This window comes from Eubalaena glacialis, chromosome 7 (assembly GCF_028564815.1).
Source record: "Eubalaena glacialis isolate mEubGla1 chromosome 7, mEubGla1.1.hap2.+ XY, whole genome shotgun sequence".
In the NCBI taxonomy this organism is placed as follows: Eukaryota; Metazoa; Chordata; class Mammalia; order Artiodactyla; family Balaenidae; genus Eubalaena; species Eubalaena glacialis.
Genome location: NC_083722.1, coordinates 81,893,250 through 81,914,702, shown reverse-complemented (window position 1 = coordinate 81,914,702; position 21,453 = coordinate 81,893,250). Strand labels below are relative to the sequence as shown.

General features: G+C 48.4%; 1 protein-coding gene across 6 annotated transcripts in view; it reads left to right on the top strand.

Annotated features, from left to right (window-relative positions):
• Positions 1–810: 810 nt before the first annotated feature.
• Positions 811–21,453, top strand: part of ACOX2 (acyl-CoA oxidase 2) — a 36,012-nt gene continuing 15,369 nt past the window's right edge. For 2 of the 6 annotated variants that reach the window (XM_061197081.1, XM_061197078.1), the window contains exons 1-11: positions 821–899; positions 2,867–3,120; positions 3,556–3,718; positions 3,929–4,080; positions 4,499–4,606; positions 6,753–6,872; positions 7,196–7,311; positions 8,015–8,187; positions 10,253–10,415; positions 17,844–18,034; positions 19,627–19,797. In XM_061197081.1, coding sequence (XP_061053064.1) covers positions 2,961–3,120; positions 3,556–3,718; positions 3,929–4,080; positions 4,499–4,606; positions 6,753–6,872; positions 7,196–7,311; positions 8,015–8,187; positions 10,253–10,415; positions 17,844–18,034; positions 19,627–19,797 — 1,517 coding nt within the window. In that variant the 5' untranslated portion in view covers positions 821–899; positions 2,867–2,960. Of the gene's footprint in view, positions 900–2,838; positions 3,121–3,555; positions 3,719–3,928; positions 4,081–4,498; positions 4,607–6,752; positions 6,873–7,195; positions 7,312–8,014; positions 8,188–10,252; positions 10,416–17,843; positions 18,035–19,626; positions 19,798–21,453 lie in introns of all 6 variants that reach the window. The other 4 variants (XM_061197080.1, XM_061197079.1, XM_061197082.1 and 1 more) reach the window with 4 other exon arrangements.

The following is a 21,453-nucleotide window of genomic DNA, read 5'->3' as shown; positions in this document are numbered from 1 at the left end:
CTACTGTGATGATCTGTCTCTCCAGCAGCCCCCCTGACCCCAGCCTGGAAGGTTCCCAAGGGCAGGGGACTAGTATAGTTTTGTTTTCTGTGGTTTGGGCTTCCTGCTGTGCCCCAGTGCTTAGATCACTGTGGACATTCAAAAATAAATATTGACGCGTAACCAAATCAGTGCATCCTGTGCGACCCAAACCCTCACACACCTGCCCGCAGATCTCTCACCAGCACCCTGCCACAGAATGGGAAATTCTACCATTAAACATCACTCCTGGGAATTAAGAAATTCTCTTATGGGGAGCTAAGAAAACAGTAATACTCTCAAGTTACAAATGTTTGGGGCTTTATAGTTTATCAAGAGCTTTCCTTCATACCCTGTGAGTTACAGTTAAGAGAAGGGAAGCTTAGAGAGGTGAAGTAACTCAGAGTCATACCTCCAGGATTTGAACCCAGGTCTCTGGACTCCGGGTGGAGGCCTGTGGTGTTTCTTTCTGCAGAGTGAATGTGTGTGCATCTGACCAGCACCAGGCTCTGGGAGGGGGGCCGGATAGGCAGGGAGAGAAAGGGAGAGACAGAGGCTCAGCAGCTGGCACTCACTAAGCTGCCCAGCCAGCGTCGTGCTGAGCTATCTAGCCTGCTTCACACCCTCCTAGCAATCTCCCAGGGTAGCCCCGGACCAGGCACAGCACCGTCACGACCACCAGAGGGAGGCAGCAGGACAGGAGAGTACATGCAATGAGCTCAACCAGGGACAGCTGGGAGCCGAGGGCCTGCCAGGCAGCGCCTTCAGTCTCCTGTGGTCCAGCCCCTCCAGGGGAGGAGAAAGGGGCCGGGCCACCCGTGAGAGGCCTAGGCCTGCAGCTAGAGACCAGGCCAGGCCGACTGTGCAGACACAGGACAGAGGTGAGTCAGGTGAACCGGGCCATGGGGCTGGGGAGGGGCTGGGAGACTCCTGAGGACTGCACCCTCCCCGCAACCCCTACTGACTCTGAGAGCTGCTTTCTTCCATTCGACCCCTATTTCCTAGACGCTACCTGTGAGCCAGGCCCTGTGCTAAGTGTGAGAGCCACAGCACGAATGTGACAAAGATCCTGGCCCTCTTGGAGTTTACCTTTAAGTAGGCAGAGACAGCAATAAACAAAAACAGAGCAAATGAGCAAATTATGTTACGATAAGTGAAAAGAGAAAAAGTAGAGCAGAGTGAGGGGTCTGGGAATGCTGGGGGAAGGGGCTTGGGATTTTAAAGAGGGTGGGCTCAGGTGGGCCTCACTGAGAAGGTGGGACTGATGAGGACTTGCAGAGGTAGTGAGGGAGCCATGGGCACATCGGGGAAGGAGTGTTCAGGCAGAGCACACAGCCCTGGCCTCTAGAGGCTGGAGGGTGAGGGCCGAGGCCCGGGTGTTGGAGCACAGCAAGGACGCAGCGGCAGTTAGAGCGCAGGAGGGAGAGGCAGGAAGAGGGGAGACAGGCTAGAAGGCCTTGCAGGGATCCAGGGGCCAGATGACGGGGGCTCCTTGAATGTGCCAGGCCCTTTGTCAGCATCCCACAGCCCTGTTGCCCACTTAGGGGTGTCGGTTTGTAAGCCTGTGGATGAATCCCATTTGCTATTGTACGTGTGGCTGCGTGACCTTACAAAGTCTCCTCTCTTCCCGAGGCTCCTGTCCTCTCTGTAAAATAGTTATAATAACAGCAGTGTATCTGCTGGGCTGTGGTGAAGAAGAACAGGAATCAAAATAGTGGCCACCTGCAGGCTCTTGGGACCCCACAAAAGCAGAGCTGGCCCCCCAGGCACTCTCTGCCTTGGGAGAGGGACATTCGAGTGAATGAGGACTCATTCCCTATTGTCCACTCTAATAGCACCCAGTGGGGGCACCGAAGGCCTGCTCGGTTCCCCCAGGGGGCACTGCCATCGGGAAGGCTCCTTAGAGGAGGTGGCCCTGGAGGCTGGGGCTCACTAGGAACACCAGGGGAAACAGCGGAGGCCAAGGGCAGGAGGAGAGGGAGAGGAGTCCTGGGTAGGCGCAGTGGGTGGATACGGGGCAAGGGGCGAGAGGTGGTGAGATGGCAGAGGGCGTGGACTCCATACAGCAAACAGCCAGCCCCAAGGACCAGACTCCCAGCAGGGTACGAGGTAAACAATGTGGCTGCAGTCTAAGAGCTCACCCTGGCAGGCAGAAGAACAGATGAGAGGCACTGAGGCCAGGTGAGAGACGAAGGTGGCCTAGGTGGTAGCCAAGGGAATGGATGGAACAAATGGATCTGAGAGACTCGAGAAGTAGCACGGACTATACCTGCTGGTCGCCGTGCTGTGGGGAAACAGGGGCTCTGAGAGGCTGAGGGTTTGCTGTGAAGGACGCAGGGCCCACCGTGGCTGTGGAGGACACACAGGGCTCCCGGGGGAACACGGCACAGGCAAGGGGCAAGCTTCCTCCCCTCAGCTCCGCAGTACCCCTCAAGGCTCACGGAAATGGGCCAAACGAGCCTGGGACTTAGCCCCCCATGTGCGGCTGTAGCATGGACAGAGCATGTGTTCCGTGCCCGGACCCGGTCCAGCTCCTGGCCAGCAGTAGCTGTGCAGCTAGAGGCCACGCACTTAACCTCTCTAACATGAACTTCTACGTACGTGACCTTCACTGACTTTTTGTGAGAATTTCCCCCAGGCAATCAGACCCTGTCCAAATCTTGGCTAGAACACGCTGAACTACTGTTCACTGAAGAACAGTATGAAGTTACTGCACACAGTCCTGGACAGTGCCTGGTACACAGCCAAGGGCCACAGGGGAGAGTGCTGGGGTGGAGTGGCACACGAGCATTTAAGGGAGGTTGCTTTCCTCCAAAGCAGGCCTCAGCTGACACTCAGCCCTGGGCAGTCCCTCCTGCACACAGGTTCTTAGCACAGCCCAAGGCTCAGAGCACCCAGGCCAGAAGTCTCTCTTCTCAGACACCAGGCAGACCCGGGCTAGGATGGGCAGTCCAGTGCACCGAGTGTCAATGGGGGACACCTGGAGCAGGCAAGTGCACCCTGACATAGAGAGCGAGAGGCACATGCAGCCCTTCAACGTGGAAGAGCTCACCAACATCCTTGATGGAGGGGCCCAGAACACTGCACTCCGGAGGAAAGTCGGTAAGAGGAGGCTGGGGAATGGAGCATCTGCTTTGTGCCCATATGCTTTTCTTGGAAGAAGAGTCCCTCAATAGCAGTCCCACCTTCAAATAACAAACAAACTTCAAATAACTGCTCTCAAAATTCCACTATTAGAGATTCATTCTTTTGGACTATGAAGGCATCTTTAACATGTCAATATTCCCTGAGCCCATCTGAGGGATAGAAGAGTCCTAGGCAGCAGAAGACCTGGATGGTGTCCTTATTCTTCCACTGCATAGCTTTGTAACCTTGGGCATGTCACTTTGCCACCTCTGGACCTCATTCATTGCATCTGTAAAATGACAGCAATGTCTGACTTCCTTTCCACATCCATGAGGCAAGTGGATGGGAAGATTTGAAGGTACCAGGAACCTCACCCAGGACTCTAAGCCCTCTGTTCTCTGTCCCTGACAGAAAGCATCATCCACAGTGACCCAGAGCTTAGCCTGAAGGATAATTATTTCATGACCCAGAATGAACGTTATGAAGCCGCCATTAAGAAGAAATTCCACATCCAGATGTTAGCACAGCGCCTGGGCTGGTCTGAAGACAGTCGTGAATTATATTATGCTAACAGGTGCTCACTCCCAGGGCAACCCCACCAGAGAGGAATTCACCTGGGACCCCCCAGAAAACCCAGCCCATGAGCTATTTTCCCCAACGAAGGTACTACTTGTTGGGAAACAAGGATATCAGGTGCCCCTTCCCTCCTGCACCCTGCCAGCCTGAGGGTACCTGGGTCCTTGCCTCCAATGGGCTGTTCAACAACTGTGTCTCTCCCCTGCAGAAGCCTCTCTGGAGATCTGGGCTTAGCGTTACAATTCGTCTTCCAGAAAGCCCTCAGGAGCCTGGGCTCAGAGGAGCAGATTGCCAAGTGGGACCCACTCTGCAACAAGTTACAGATCCTCGCGACATACGCCCAGACGGAACTGGGGCACGGTGAGCCAGGGCTGCTGCGTGCAGTGTACAGGTGTGCACTGCACAGTTCCAGAGGGCCCATTCACATCTCACTAGTCATAGATTTATATATTTAATATGAAGATGTTACAGCAGGTGGCAGTTAAAGGTCTTGAGGAGGGGGTGATTTTTTCTAATTTACACGAACATATTGTATGAGCTAGTGGTGAGGCAAGGTGTTCCTTCTGGAAATGTCAGCCACCATTCCCTATCATGGGCTGGCCATGTGTCCCCCAAAGAGCCCACCGGTGAAAGGAGAGAAATGCCTGTGAGTACAGCTGGGAGCTACCCCGACTCCATACTGCGCTGATGCCTGGGAGCTCCAGGCCAACCTAGACACTGCTCCCCTGGTGAGATTCCGACCCTGGCCCAATGTCTAACTCCCCTCCTTGATGCCCAGGGACATATCTTCAGGGCCTGGAGACTGAAGCCACCTACGATGCAGCCACCCAGGAGTTTGTGGTGCACAGCCCCACGCTGACTGCCATCAAATGGTGGCCTGGGGACCGTGAGTATAGTATCCCTTCATCCCCCCACCCCCCCGCCATCTGCCCCCAAGGAGAACAAAGCTGGACAGCAGAATAGCACTGACTTTGATGTCCAACAGACCTCAGATTGATTCCCTGTTCTAGGCTGGTGACCTTGGGCAAGTGAATACGTCTCCCTGAGCCCCAGGTTCTTATGTAGTAAAACAGGTGGGATATGAAGAATTTCATCAGTGAGTGGCTGAGAGGCCGCCAAGGGAACTTTGAAATAGCTGAGGAAACTGACCCAAACTTTGGGGGCTGACGGTCAAGGTCTCTCTCACATGCACACTGCCCCATGCCCTCCACACACAGCACTCGCCACAGCCCCGGTTCCTCTCATCTCCCAAGTTAATGATTAAGCTTGCCACCAGCCAGCAAACAGGGTACAGTCAATGAGAAAACCGTCCCTCCCTTCCCCTGCTCCAGACACTCAGAAAGGCTCAGGCCCACCCCCAGCGCCAATCAAGCCACTGGTGCCACACCACCCCCTGTGGCCATCAGGTGGAGGCCACACCCACCAGGCTTCCCAGAGTCTCAGTGATTTGCCAAGCCCCAAGGAGCAGGGTTCCGCCAGGGCCCTCTTCCTCTGATTTGAGAATACATCTCTGAGGACACATCTGTGGCACTTGGGGACACATTGGGTGAACACTTATATGGAAAAAAAAATACAACAAGTGTGAGGAGTCCAACTAAAGCAGAAAGAGAGAGAGGGAGAGGTGAGAGACAAGCAGAGAGGGAGAAAGATTGAGAGAAGGAGAGAGAAGTGGAGAGGCAGGCCAGAGAAATAAGAGAGCGATGCTTGGGGCCGGGAGGTGGGGCGTGGTGATCAATGACCACTGACAAAACTGCAGAAAAAAAGAAACCAGCCTTTGAAATCAGGCAGGGTTCAAATCCGGGCTCTGCCCCGTTCAGGCCGGTGACCTTGAGCACATCACTCCGTTCTCTGAGCCTCAGTTTCCTTTTCTGGAAAATGGGACTTCAGCATACCTGCCCTGCAAAGACTGGAAAGCACCAGCACAGGGGCAGTACCACCTGGATTTTGGTAAATGCTAGCTATCTGTATTCATATTATTAGGTTGATGGCAGAGAGAGTCATTAATAAGTTTTTGAGGACAGAAAAAAAAAAAGCTTGTTTATTTCACAGTGCCCTTTGCAAGTCACTGCTAGATTTGTTTGGCTCTTTGGGGGTAGTTCCCCCTCTTTGTGAACAGGGACTTTTTGAGGTCTCAAAGGTGCCCATCTGCTAGGGTGGGCAGCGATGCACACATCTCCTTTTGACTTGGGACCCATGTTCTGACCACAGATCCTGACATACGTACCCCAGCAGCTATGATATAAAAATCCTGTCTCCTTGATTCCAAAGAAAATGACTCAAGAGCACACGCTTCAGTCAGAAGACTGTAGTAGGACCAAGTTTTAAAAGATGCAGAGCTTTTCCAGATTGCTCCATTTGGGGTGATTTCATTAAAATCCATAGCCTTTGTCAAGCTTTGCCTTTGGAAGAAAGAGCAGCCAGAGAGCATAGAGGGCTTTCGTCCCCTCAAGATCTCCATCAGCCTCCTTGAGCCTTCCCTAGCCCATGGGGATCCTGCCTGTGTATCGTAGGGTGGTTCCTATACAAACCTGACGTTTAGACAGAACCCCCTGTATCTCCAGCCACCAACCCAGCGCATTCTAGAGCCAGACACTCACATTAAAGCTCTTGGGATGGTTCCAGTCATTTCCAAGGACGAGTAAAGGCCTTATGAATCAAGGGGTATCCTGACCAAGCATCCCTTGGCTGCCCTGGATGCTACCACCTCCGCTGCCTGGCCCCAACAAGCCAATCCAGTCCTCAAGCTTCTGAGCAGGCTGTTCCCTCTGCCTTGCATATCCTGTCTTGTGCAGCTCCCCTAGAAAACACCCTTTGTCCTCCAGGCTCCTCGTGCATCCTCCCCTGACCCACACCTTCCAAGGTAGTTCAAACAAAGCCCCATTCCAGCCTCACAGAGTGTCCTGCCCTTCCCATACCACCACACGGGTCCTCCTCACAGACTAGGCCCACACCCAGGGTCCTGATGGGGAAGGTTAGCCTGCCTGCTCTGTACATCAGGGATCATGCTGGGCTTCTCACCTCTCTACCCTCAGTGGGACGGTCAGCCACCCATGCCCTGGTCCAGGCCCAGCTGATCTGCTCAGGAGCCCAGCAGGGCATGCATGCCTTTATTGTGCCCATCCGGAGTCTCGAGGACCACAGCCCACTGCCAGGTAAGCTCATGCTGCTTCCTCCAGGACCCCTGCCAGGAGACCCCACCAGGCCTCCCTGTCCTGGGGCCCCAGAGGTCCATGGGAGAAACTGGGGCATGTCTCCCTTGGGCAGGGAGGGGTCCAGTTGTACAGACCTGGCGCTAACTGGCTGGATGACTATGAGCAAGATTCAGCACCTGACCTCAGCTTGGTCACCTGCAAACAGGTATAATAACCCCAATGTCACAGGCTGCTGGCAGGCTCAGATGAGCTGGAATGTGGGTGTTGGTACCTAACATACAAGCACTCAACTGATGGACGTTCCTACCTCTATCTCCTCCTAGGAATCACCGTTGGAGACATTGGGCCCAAGATGGACTTTGACCACTCGGATAATGGCTTCCTGCAACTGGACCATGTGCACGTCCCCAGGGAGAACATGCTGAGCCGCTTTGCACAGGTGGGGTCCCGGGGAGGCTGCAAGCCTGCACTGCCTGGAGAGGGGACAGAGGCACCCCGTAGGCTGCTGCTGCCTCTGGGTCCTTCTCTACAGAGCTGAGTTTGGGGCACCCCTCCCAGAGAGGCTCTGGTGTCCCACAGACCTGAGTAAAACCCCAGCTTAGGAGCTTTGTGATTTGGGGCCAGTCACTTGGCCTTTCCGAACCTCAGAGTTCTCATGGGTAAATGCTCACCTCATGGGGTGGCAGAGCAATCATGGGGTAGGGTGGCAAGGCAATCTGAGGAGAAGAGGAATGGGCTGAGGATGATGTGCATATCTACCTACAGCGCAGCCTGGACACAACCAATCACTGAACAGCCAGCAGCCAAGTGCTGGAGGAAGTTCTGGAGGTCTCCGTTTTGCCAGGCATTACCATGGAAATGTGGGGAGCTGTGGATTGTGGGGAGGTCTGGGGTGTCACAGGAGAGGAGCAGTGAACCAAGACACCTGGGCAGTGGCTATTTAGCAACAAGCACAGGAGTGCTTCAGTTTTAACAATCAGCGTGGCCATACCAGCACATTCTGGCTGGCGGCTGGCTGTGTCTATCCCGGGTGAGCAGTTTGAGGACGGTGGTGCTTTCAGGGCATGGAGGACCACAGTTCTGGGTGTGGGGAAGGCTGGGGAGCCCTGGCTCAGACCCACTGCCTGTCCTTGGTCCACCAGGTCTTGCCAGATGGTACCTACATCAAGCTCGGAACAGCAAAGAGCAACTACCTCAGCATGGTGGTGGTGCGGGTGGACATACTGTCAGACGAGGTCATACCACTGCTGCAGAAGGCCTGTGTCATTGCCATCCGCTACTCGGTCATACGCCGCCAATCCCGGCTCCAGCCCAGGCAAGGGGCGCCCCGAGGAGCCACTGCGGCCCGGGCTACCTCGATCCCACAGTGCCTACCCCCTGACACCAACCCTCTGCCAGAGTGGGGTGCTGGGAGCACACGTTACCCCCCCTTGCACACACATTCGCCTGGACCTGGCCCATCTGGTCTGTGGGGTCTCTATCTGGCTGTCTCTAATCCAGGCTGACCAGCTGGCCCAACCTATATCTGTCAGTGTCTGGCCCCATCAGGCTCTGTGTGATCTTGTGTCTCTGGCCCTGTACCACCAGATCTGACTCAGTCTGTCCAACAAACTCGGACTGTTTCAATCCAGTCACGGTATGGCTGTGACTGGCTGAGTGTATCTGGATCAGCTGGGCACCAAGCTGTGGGTGAATGTGGCTTCTGAGATTGTTCTGTCAGGTGTGAGTGACTGTCTGGAAAAGCCCAGCTGTCACGTCAGACTGTATTTGGCTGAAGTTGATTCTGTCTGGTTGTGACTGCCAACATCTGACCATGGTATGTCCATGTCTACATCCATTTTGTTGTATGTGGTTCTGTCTGGCTAATAGGTCTACTCCATGGCACCAAAGGGCTCACTGTACCCTCTGCTTTAATGTGAGTATGTGTATACACGCATGTGCACGCACACACACACACACACACACACACACAAGGTTATCAGATTCAGCAAATAAAAATACAGGCCTGCCAGTTACATTTCAATTTTAGGTAAACAAATAATTTTTTAGGATAAATATGTCCCAAATGGGCACATATCCAGGATGCAGCAAACTGGAGCCTGGGCATATGGGGCCGCAGCATGAGCACAGGGAGAGAGGGTGGGGCTGGACACAGCATAACTGACCGAACTCATGGTGCAGAGACGAGCTTTAACCTGGCAGTTCTTGCCCCAACTCTACTAAGTGCCCCTTGGCAAGTCCTTTGCCCTCTCTGGGCCTGTCTTCTCACTTGTAAAGGAAAGAGTGAGATCACCAGGACTGGAACTTGAGGATGTCTGGTTCAAGAGTCTGGTGGTATTCCACACCATGGGCTCAAGGATCCAGAGTTCCCTAAAGCAAAATGGACTGAGGGTTGAACACCAGGCAGACCTGGGGCCGCCCTCAGCTCAGCCACTTCCTAGCTGTGGGAGCTTAGATTAGCCACCCCACCTCTTTGTCCCTCAGCTGCCTCATCAACTAAATGGGCGTGACAAAAACGCTCTTCCAGGGTGGTGTTAGGGCTGAAACGCAGTGAAGCATGCCAGGCCCTCAGCCCAGGGTCCTTTACTGGCAAACCCAAATCACCCTCAGCCAGCCTGGCTTCAGAATCCCGGGCTGAGGGAGTCTTCTCTGGGGGACAGGGGAGCTGGGAAGGAGGTATTGCCAATGATATCCTGTCGGAGCCCAGTCTTCTGGGTTGCATAAGACTGGGATGGTTATAATAGTACATGCCCAGGTGAGGGGCTGCTGGCCCAGAGAAGAAACACCAGGTTTCTCCCCATCAGCCACGGGAGGCATCTCACATTCACACTCTATTTCAATCCACAGATAGTTACCGAAGGCCCCTAATGCTGAACAGAGTCTCCAGCACTGAGAACACACCAACGGACAAGGCGGATGCAATCCCTACCTTGGAATTCCATCCAACCCAAGTTCACAGCCTCAGAGTTATAGATTAGGTTCCACATATTTCCCAGCACACAGCACACGCACCTGGACAGTGAAAGGTCAAGGTTCAAATAATCAGGGCTTCAGGGCCACAACCCCTCACCCAAAATCCTTGAGACCAGATCTGTTGGAATTCAGAACTTTCCAGATTTTTAGCAGGTTAATACGGTGCGTATACTGTAAACCTCCACAAGGGGCAGCACCCATAAGCAGACATGTCAATATTTCTACAGTGAAATGTGTGGATATTCATGTTAGATGGAATTTTAAGATTATTACTAGCGTCACGTCAGTCTAGGTCAAATTTTGCAGTGAGCTATAAAAAACTGTGCGTTTTTAAGGCTTTTATGGCATTGGGGATATGGGAAGATGGATGTGGCAGGTAGCAAATCTTCTGCTTTTCTTCCCCTCAGTGACCCAGAGGCAAAAGTCCTGGACTACCAGACGCAGCAGCAGAAACTCTTTCCTCCGCTGGCCAAGGCCTATGCATTCCACTTTGTGGCAAACAGCCTCTTGGAATTCTTCCATCGCTCCTACAGTTCCATTTTGGACAGAGACTTCAGACTCCTGCCTGAGGTACCTGCTTTCTCTTGGGGGCAGGAGCTGGGACCATGGCTGAAATGGTCCTCCCACTGGGAAGCAGCCCCAATCCTGCCCCCATGGGCTCTTTCCACTTTCTCCCTCTGCAGACTTCCAACATCCCAGATGAACTGTACCCTGACATATAAATCCACCTACATCTGGCCCCCAGGAAGCTCCAAACATGTTAGAGGAAATGATCACAGATAGCGTATAGAACACAGGTGCACAATCCCTGGTGTGTTTTCTTGTTTTTATAAATTTATTAATTTATTTATTTTTGGCTGCGTTGGGTCTTCGTTGCTGCGCGTGGGCTTTCTCTAGTTGCGGCGAGCGGGGGCTACTCTTCCTTGCGGTGCGCGGGCTTCTCATTGCAGTGGCTTCTCTTTTCTTTTTTTTTAATTTTATTTTTTTTTATACAGCAGGTTCTTATTAGTTATCTATTTGATACATATTAGTGTATACATGTCAATCCCAATCTCCCAATTCATCACACCACCCCCAACCCCGCTTTCCCCCCTTGGTGTCCATACGTTTGTTCTCTACATCTGTGTCTCTATTTCTGCCTTGCAAATGGGTGCATCTGTACCGTTTTTCTAGATTCCACATATATGCGTTCATATACGATATTTGTTTTTCTCTTTCTGACTTACTTCACTCTGTATGACAGTCTCTAGGTCCATCCACATCTCTACAAATGACCCAATTTCGTTCCTTTTTATGGCTGAGTAATATTCCATTGTATATATGTGCCACATCTTCTTTATCCATTTGTCTGACGATGGGCATTTAGGTTGGTTCCATGTCCTGGCTATTGTAAATAGTGCTGCAATGAACACTGGAATGCATGTATCATTTTGAATTATGGTTTTCTCTGGGTATATGCCCAGTAGTGGGATTGCTGGGTCATATGGTAATTATATTTTTAGTTTTTTAAGGAACCTCCATACTATTCTCCATAGTGGCTATATCAATTTACATTCTCACCAACAGTGCAAGAGGGTTCCCTTTTCTCCACACCCTCTGCAGCATTTATTGATTGTAGATTTTCTGAGGATGCCCATTCTAACCGGTGTGAGGTGATAGACCTCATTGCAGTTTTGATTTGCATTTCTCTAATAAGGAGTGATATTGAGCAGCTTTTCATGTGCCTCTTGGCCATCTGCATGTCTTCTTTGGGGAAATGACTATTTAGGTCTTCTGCCCATTTTTTGATTGGGTTGTTTGCTTTTTTAATTTTGAGCTGCATGAGCTGTTTATATATTTTGGAGATTAATCCTTTGTCTGTTGATTTGTGTGCAAATATTTTCTCCCATTCTGAGGGTTGTCTTTTCATCTTGCTTATAGTTTCCTTTGCTGTGCAAAAGCTTTTAAGTTTCATTAGGTCCCATTTGTTTATTTTTGTTTTTATTTCCATTACTCTAGGAGGTGGGTCAAAAAAGATCTTGCTGTGATTTATGTCAAGAGTGTTCTGCCTATGTTTTCCTCTAAGAGTTTTATAGTGTCTGGCCTTACATTTAGGTCTTTAATCCATTTTGAGTTTATTTTTGTGTATGGTGTTAAGGAGTGTTCTAATTTCATTCTTTTACACATAGCTGTCCAGTTTTCCCAGCACCACTTATTGAAGAGACTGTCTTTTCTCCATTGTATATCCTTGCCTCTTTTGTCATAGATTAGTTGACCATAAGAGTGTGGGTTTATCGCTGGGCTTTCTACCCTGTTCCATTGATCGATATTTCTGTTTTTGTGCCAGTACGGTATTGTCTTGACTACTGTAGCTCTGTTGTATAGTATGAAGTCAGGGAGTCTGATTCCTCCAGCTCCGTTTTTTTCCCTCAAGATTGCTTTGGCTATTCGGGGTCTTTTGTGTCTCCATACAAATTTGAGGATGTTTTTGTTCTAGTTCTGTAAAAAATGCCATTGATAATTTGATAGGGATTGCATTGAATCTGTAGATTGCTTTGGGTAGTATAGTCATTTTCACAATATTGATTCTTCCAAACCAAGAACATGGTATATCTCTCCATCTGTTTGTGTCATCTTTGATTTCTTTCATCATTGTCTTATATAGTTTTCTGAGTACAGGTCTTTTACCTCCTTAGGTAGGTTTATTCCTAGGTATTTTATTCTTTTTGTTGCAGTGGTGAATGGGATTGTTTCCTTAATTTCTCTTGCTGATCTTTCATTGTTAGTGTATAGGAATGCAAGAGATTTCTGTGCATTAATTTTGTATCCTGCAACTTTACCAAATTCATTGATTAGCTCTAGTAGTTTTCTGCTGGCATCTTTAGGATTCTCTATGTATAGTATCATGTCATATGCAAACAGTGATCCAGTTTTACTTCTTCTTTTCCAATTTGGATTCCTTTTATTTCTTCTTCTCTGATTGCCGTGGCTGAAATTTCCAAAACTATGCTGAATAATAGTGGCGAGAGTGGACATTCTTGTCTTGTTCCTGATCTTAGAGGAAATGCTTTCAGTTTTTCACCACTGAGAATGATGCTTGCTGTGAGTTTGTTGTATATGGACTTTATTATGTGGAGGTAGGTTCCCTCTATGCCCACTTTCTGGAGAGTTTTTATCATAAATGGGTGCTGAATTTTGTCAAAAGCTTTTTCTGCATCTATTGAGATGATCATACAGTTTTTATTCTTCAATTTGTTAATATGGTATATCACATTGATTGATTTGTGTATATTGAAGAATCCTTGCATCCCTGGGATAAATGCCACTTGATCATGGTGTATGATCTTTTTAATGTGTTGTTGGATTCTGTTTGCTAGTATTTTGTTGAGGATTTTTGCATCTATATTTATCAGTGATATTGGTCTGTAATTTTCTTTTTTTGTGATATCTTTGTCTGGTTTTGGTCTCAGGGTGATGGCGGCCTCGTAGAATGAGTTTGGGAGTGTTCCTTCCTCTGCAGTTTTTTGGAAGAGTTTAAGAAGGATGGGTGTTAGCTCGTCTCTAAATGTTTGATGGAATTCACCTGTGAAGCCATCTGGTCCTGGACTTTTGTTTGTTGGAAGATTTTTAATCACAGTTTCAATTTCATTACTTGTGATTGGTCTGTTTATATTTTCTATTTCTTCCTGGTTCAGTCTTAGAAGGTTATACCTTCTAGGAATTTGTCCATTTCTTCCAAGTTGTCCATTTTATTGGCATAGAGTTGCTTGTAGTAGTCTCTTCTGATGTGCTGTATTTCTGCGGTGTCCATTGTAACTTCTCCTTTTTCATTTCTAATTTTACTGATTTGAGTCCTCTCCCTCTTTTTCTTGATGAGTCTGGATAAAGGTTTAGCAATTTTATCTTCTCAAAGAACCAGCTTTTAGTTTTATTGGTCTTTGCTATTGTTTTCCTTGTTTCTATTTCATTTATTTCTGCTCTTATCTTTATGTTTCTTTCCTTCTACTAATTTTGGGTGTTCTTCGTTCTTCTTTCTCTAGTTCCTTTAGGTGTAAGGTTAGATTGTTTATTTGAGATTTTTCTGGTTTCTTGAGGTAGGATTGTATTGCTATAAACTTCCCTCTTAGAACTGCTTTTGCTGCATCCCATAGGTTTTGGATCATCGTGCTTTTGTTGTCATTTGTCTCTAGGTATTTTTTGATTTCCTCTTTGATTTCTTCAGTGATCTCTTGGGTTATTTAGTAATGTATTATTTAGCTTCCATGTGTTTGTGTTTTTTATGGGGTTTTTTCCCCTGTAATTTATTTCTAATCTCACAGTGCTGTGGTCAGAAAAGATGCTTGATATGATTTCAATTTTCTTAAACTTACCGAGGCTTGATTTGTGACCCAAGATGTCATCTATCCTGGAGAATGTTCTGTGTGCACTTGAGAAGAAAGTGTAATCTGCTGTTTTTGGATGAAATGTCCTATAAATATCAATTAAATCTATCTGGTCTATTGTGTCATTTAAAGCTTATATTTCCTTATTAATTTTCTGTCTGGATGATCTGTCCATTGGTGTAAGTGAGGTGTTAAAGTCCCCCACTATTATTGTGTTACTGTCGATTTCCTCTTTTATAGCTGTTAGCAGTTGCCTTATGTATTGAGGTGCTCCTATGTTGGGTGCATATATATTTATAATTGTTATATCTCCTTCTTGGATTGATCCCTTGATCATTATGTAGTGTCCTTCCTTGTCTCTTGTAACATTCTTTATTTTAAAGTCTATTTTATCTGATATGAGTATTGCTACTCCAGCTTTCTTTTGATTTCCATTTGCATGGAATACCTTTTTCCATTCTCTCACTTTCAGTCTGTATGTGTCCCTAGGTCTGAAGTGGGTCTCTTGTAGACAGCATATATATACGGGTCTTGTTTTTGTATCCATTCAGCAAGCTTATGTCTTTTGGTTGGAACATTTAATCCATTTACATTTAAGGTAATTATCGATATGTATGTTCCTATTACCATTTTCTTAATTGTTTTGGGTTTGTGTTTGTAGGTCCTTTTCTTCTTTTGTGTTTTCCACTTAGAGAAGTTCCTTTAGCATTTGTTGTAGAGCTGGTTTGGTGGTGCTGAATTCTCTTAGCTTTTGCTTGTCTGTAAAGCTTTTGATTTCTCCATTGAATCTGAATGAGATCCTTGCCTGGTAGAGTAATCTTGGTTGTAGGTTCTTCCCTTTCATCACTTTAAGTATATCATGTCACTCCCTTCTGGCTTGTAGAGTTTCTGCTGAGAAATCAGCTTTTAACCTTATGGGAGTTCCCTTGTATGTTATTTGTCGTTTTTCCCTTGTTGCTTTTAATAATTTTTCTTTGTCTTTAATTTTTATAAATTTGATTACTATGTGTCTTGGCGTGTTTCTCCTTGGGTTTATCCTGCCTGGGACTCTGTGCTTCCTGGACTTGGGTGGCTATTTCCTTTCCCATATTTTGGGAAGTTTTCGACTATAATCTCTTCAAATATTTTCTCTGGTCCTTTCTCTCTCTCTTCTGCTTCTGGGACCCTTAAAATGCGAATGTTGGTGTGTTTAATGCTGTCCCAGAGGTCTCTTAGGCTGTCTTCATTTCTTTTCATTCTTTTTTCTTTATTCTGTTCTGTGGCAGTGAATTCTACCATTCTGTCTTCCAGGTCACTTATCTGTTCTTCTGCCTTGGTTATTCTGCTATTGATTCCTTCTAGTGTATTTTTCATTTCAGTTATTGTATTGTTCATCTCTGTTTGTTTGTTCTTTAATTCTTCTAGGTGTTTGTTCTTTAATTCTTCTAAGTCTTTGTTAAACATTTCTTGCATCTAATCTTTGCCTCCATTCTTTTTCCGAGGTCCTGGATCACCTTCACTATCATTATTCTGAATTCTTTTTCTGGAAGGTTGCCTGTCTCCACTTCATTTAGTTGTTTTTCTGGGGTTTTATCTTGTTCCTTCATCTGGTACAGTCCTCTATCTTTCAGTGAATGTGGTTTTCATTCCACAGGCTGCAGGACTGTAGTTCTTCTTGCTGCTGCTGTCTGCCCTCTGGTGGATGAGGCTATCTAAGAGGCTTATGCAAGCTTCTTGATGGGAGGGACTGGTGGTGGTAGAGCTGGGTGTTGCTCTGGTGGGCAGAGCTCAGTAAAACTTTAATCCACTTGTCTGCTGATGGGTGGGGCTGAGTTCACTCCCTGTTGGGTGTTTGGACTGAGATGATCCAGCACTGGAGGCTACAGGCTCTTTGGTGGGGCTAATGGCGGACTCTGGGAGGGCTCATGCCAAGGAGTACTTCCCAGATCTTCTGCTGCCAGTGTCCATGTCCCTGCGGTGAGCCAAGCCACCTCCCGCCTCTGCAGGAGAGCCTCCAACACTAGCAGGTAGGTCTGGTTCAGTCTCCTATGGGGTCACTGCTCCTTCCCCCAGGGTCCTGATGCGCACACTACTTTGTGTGTGCCCTCCAAGAGTGGAGGCTCTGTTTCCCCCAGTCCTGTCGAAGTCCTGCAATCAAATCCCACTAGCCTTCAAAGTCTGATTCTCTGGGAATTCCTCCTCCCAGGTCCTTTGCTGGACCCCCAGCTTGGGAAGCCTGATGTGGGGCTCAGAACCTTCACTCCAGTGGGCGGACTTCTGTGGTATAAGTATTCTCCAGTTTGTGACTCACCCACCCAGCGGTTATGGGATTTGATTTTATTGTGATTGCCCCCCTCCTATCGTCTCATGGCAGCTTCTCCTTTGTCTTTGGATGTGGGGTATCTTTTTTGGTGAGTTCCAGTGTCTTCCTGTCGATGACTGTTCAGCAATTAGTTGTGATTCCGGTGCTCTCACAAGAAGAAGTGAGCTCATGTCCTTCTACTCCACCATCTTGAACCAATCTCTCTTCTCTTGTTGCAGAGCAGGGCCTCTAGGCACGGGCTTCAGTAGTTGTGGTACGCAGGCTCAGTAGTTGTGGCTTGTGGGCTCTAGAGCACAGGCTCAGTAGTTGTGGCGCACAGGTTTAGTTGCTCTGCGGCATGTGGGATCTTCCCAGACCAGGGATCGAACCCGTGTCCCCTGCACTGGCAGGCAGATTCTTAACCACTACGCCACCAGGGAAGTCCCCCTGGTGTGTCTTTGAAACCTGGAAAGCTCTGAAAACCAAAAGTCATTTAGAACTCATTTGGTGGCACAGTTTGACCTGAATTAACCTGATTTATCCCACTGAGTGTGAATACATTTTGCAGCAGAAAATATTAATACATTGGATCACTAAGGTCTCCCTGGACTCCTCTAGGGGTATTATATATAATCTACCTTAAAGGCACTGCTTTACCTTTCTAAAATTCAAAAAATATTCTGATTCCAAAACGCATCTGGACCCAAGATTCTCAGATAAAGGATGGTGGACTTACATATACATTAAGATTTAGTCTGTCCAGGCTCTGTGCTTTGTAAGCATTGCTTCAGTAATCCTTCCAACTGTACAGCAGGCACCATTTGTATACCCATTTTACAGATGAGGAAAGTGAAGCACAGAGAGGTTAAGGGACATGACCCTTCCTCCCAAGGACTTGAAAGTGTGAAAGATGGGTAAGGGCTTTCAAGAACCAAAAACTCAAACCAGGTTGGCTGCCTGGCAGCCCCTCCTACAGCCCAGAGCAGTGGGCTGATGGTGGACCTGCATCCTCACAGACAAGCTCTCCAAAACCTCTGCCTGCCAGCAAAATCCACAGCTCCTGGATAATGGTGAGACCAATCCAGGAAGCACTCTCTTCCCAAGATCCTGGAGACACTGGTCTAGACAGTTTTCCTTTGTTCTTATTGCCCCTACAGCAACACTGCCTCTTTGTATGACCTTGGGTGAGTCACATAACCTGAGTCTCAGTCTTCTCATTCATAAAGTTGTGAGCTGAGGAAACAGTTCTTATCTCACAGAGCTGTTCTCAGCATACAGTGGGCGCTCCGTGAGTGGTAAGCATGGTTGTAACTGAAGGGCCCCTTATGCCACCTGACCCCCTTCCCGTTTTTGCAGCTTCACGCACTGAGCGCAGGTATGAAGGCCTTGGTGTCGGACTTCTGCATCCAGGGGGCTGAGCTGTGCCGCAGGGCCTGTGGTGGACATGGCTACTCGAAGCTGAGCGGCCTGCCCTCCCTGGTCACCAGAGTGACAGCCTCCTGCACCTATGAGGGTGAGAACACGGTGCTCTACCTGCAGACAGCCAGGTAAGGCCCACGCCTCTGTCCAACCCCCAGGGACCCCACCAAGCTTCTGCCTGGGTTGAAGCACCATCTGATGCTCACAGAGGGAGCAGACTTTGGGGACCACCGTTTGGAGACTGTCCAACTCCCACATTATGTCTCCAATCCATCCACTTCTCCCCAGACTCATGCAGCTCCCAGCCAGGCTGCCACCCCTTCTCACCGGGACAACATCGATCTCCTCACTGGTCTGCTGCTTCCACCCTGCCCCACTTCCGTCCTTCCTCCACAGGCAGCCAGGGGGATTTTTTCGAAGCCTAAAGAAGATCACATCTTTCCCTTGCTTGAAATTCTTCAATGGCTTCCCACAGCTCACAGGAAAATGCCACAGTCCACACTGTGGCCTGCAAGGAACTTAAGACCTGGCCCCTGCCTCCCCTCCATCCTCTCACAACCTTCTCCTCTGCTCACTTTGCCAGCCACACGTTTCTTCTTCGGGGCCTGCACACGCACTTCCCTCCCCCTAATCCTCTCCACCGCCAGGTTCCTGCTGTACAGCTGGCTCCTCCTCATCCTTCAGGTCTCAGCTAAAATGACACTTCCTTCAGATGCGCCCCCTGCGTCTCTTTTTGTGTGACGGGCCTTGAGGGCAGGGAGTCTGCCAGCCTTGTTCACTGTAGCATCCCCAGGTTCAGCACAGGGTCTGCACCAGGAGGCTCCAACCTGAAAGGCAGGGAGGAATGGCTGATTCCCCCTCCCCGCAACAGGCAGTTTCGTTCTCTCTCTCTTATGTCTGTGGGTCTCGTGGCTGACCAGGCCTTTCACGTGCATCTATCTCAGGGCAAAGAGTAGACAGGGCAAATACTTCTCCAGGCAGGGAGAAAGGACTTGCTGGCAAATTGGCTATATAACATTTCTTTTAAAAATTTTAAATATACATTTGTTTTTTCTTTTCAAATTACAAAAGGAATACAAAATCATGCATTAGATACTCTATGCCCCGCACCGTGCCAAGCGCTCTGCAAATATTATCTCATTCAGTTTTCCCAAACCCCCTCTCAGGTGACCCCATCCTCATCTAGAGATGGAGGCACTGAGGCTGAGGGAAGTGAAGTCACACAGGTCTGCATGGAGCTGCACAGCAATCCAGGGTTGTCTCACCCAGAGCTGCTAACCATTGGATTAGCACAAGGAAGAAGCTAAGAGTCACCTGTAGTTCTCCCATACATGCTCGCAATCTTGCATCTATCCTTTTACGAGCTAAGAAAATTTAATTTCCGCCGTCACTGTACAATTCATCATAAATCCCCAGATCATAAGATCTTAACCAAGAGAAAAGATTCTGTTTGTTCAGATATCAAAAGAGTTTATGTTCATGATCTGAGAATGTCTGTGGTCTACAGCTCCAGCTCCATTTCACTGTGAAAGAAGCTACAGCCTTGGGATGCATTTCGGCTTTTGAGTGAAGAGTAGCTATCAGTAGGGACCTGGGAAAGAAAGTGGGTGGCCCTGGTTCTCCCACGGGGAGCATAAGAGTGCATGACACTGGGAGAGGGGTGCTGGGCTGTCCCTCAGGGCTCCCCACCCTCTCACCTGCTGGTACCCCTGTCCCCCAGGTTTCTGGTGAAGAGCTACCTGCAGGCTCAGGAGTCCACATCACAGAGGTCTCTCCCTCAGTCTGTTGCATACCTGACTGCACCTCACCTGGCCAGGTGCCCAGCCCAAAAGGTAGCCGACTTCCTCCACCCAGAGCTTTACACCACGGCCTGGGCACACGTGGCAGCAAGGTGAGCCAAGTTCAGAAATCAACCATCCCACCTGGGGGCAGGCTCCTTCCCACTAAGGCCTTTGGGACTGGTTGGGTGGACATTCTAGGATACTCTTCCGAAAACCACCCCCCTTCCCCAACCTCCTCAGTCCTCTCAGCTCCTGCCACCAGGGGCAGAAAGGAGAATTCACCTATCAGCCGTGGACCACTATCACTTCCCCATCCAGGTCAAGATAGTAGGAAGACATCACCTCTCTAGCCAGTGCAAGGAATTTTTAAAATCTTTAGGTTCTCACTGTGGTTTGCAATACAAAGAATGTACCCATATGTAAATACTACATATGTATTGGTACGTAAATATTAATAAATAAAGCAATACAGTCATCCATCTGTATCTGCAGGGGATTGGTTCCAGGACCCCTGCGGATACCAAACTCCCAGGATGCACAAGTCCCTTCTATAAAATGGGATATTTGCAGATTTGCAATATTATGCATAGGTATTTGCATATGCACATCCTCCCATTTACTTTAAATCATCTCTAGATTACTTATAATACCCAATAAAATGTAAAAATTATGTAAATAGGTATAAATACAATGTAAATGATATGTAAATAGTTGCCAGTGTGCAGCAAATTCTATTTTTGCTTTTTGGAAATTTCTAGAATTTTTTTTTCCAAATATTTGATTCTTGGTTGAATTTGAAGATGTGGAAACTGTGGATACAGAGGGACAACTGTGCCCACATATTCGAAATATCCCACAATCTAAAAATAATTTTCAAAAATGTGACTATAACAAGGGATAGTATATATTTATTTCCAGGGTCTAGTAGGCTCCAGGTAACACAGACAAGACCAAGGACTCCTCCATTCTGTCATCCAGCAAATATCGTCGGACACTCACTGTATGTCAGGAATGTCCAAACATGCCAGGGGGATGGGAATAAAGACACCATCATGGAAAAGGTGGAGAGATTTAGCTACTTAGAGAGGAAAGCTTCTGAGCCCCTCCCCAACTAAAACACCAAAAACAACCTGGAAAAAATAGTTTCAGTATATAATATGAGGTCTTATATCCCAACCTGTGGTCCCAGGGATGGTTAATAGTTATTTCAAGATCACAAGCAACTTGGGACATTCATTTATGTTTTTCCACAAATATTTAGTACCTATAATCTGCCAGGCACTGTTCCAGGCACTAGGGATCTATCGGTAAACCAGTCTGATAAAAAGCCCAGGCCTCGGGCTTCCCCGGTGGCACAGTGGTTAAGAATCCACCTGCCAATGTAGGGGATATGGGTTCGAGCCCCGGTCCGAAAGATCCCACATGCCACGGAGCAACTAAGCCCATGCGCCACAACTACTGAGCCTGCCCTCTAGAGCCCACAAGCCATAACTACTGAGCCTGCATGCTACAACTACTGAAGCCTGCATGCTTAGAGCCTGTGCTCCACAAGAGAAGCCCCCGCAATGAGAAGCCCACGCACCGCAACGAAGAGTAGCCCCCGCTCGCCACAATTAGAGAAAGCTCGCGCACAGCAACGAAGACCCAATGGAGGAAAAAAAAAAAAAAAAAAGCCCAGGCCTCACAGAACTAACATTTCAGTTGGAGCAGTGGGGCAGGTAAAATAAGGCTGCTCAGGGTAATTAAAATGCCATCACAGTTGGTCT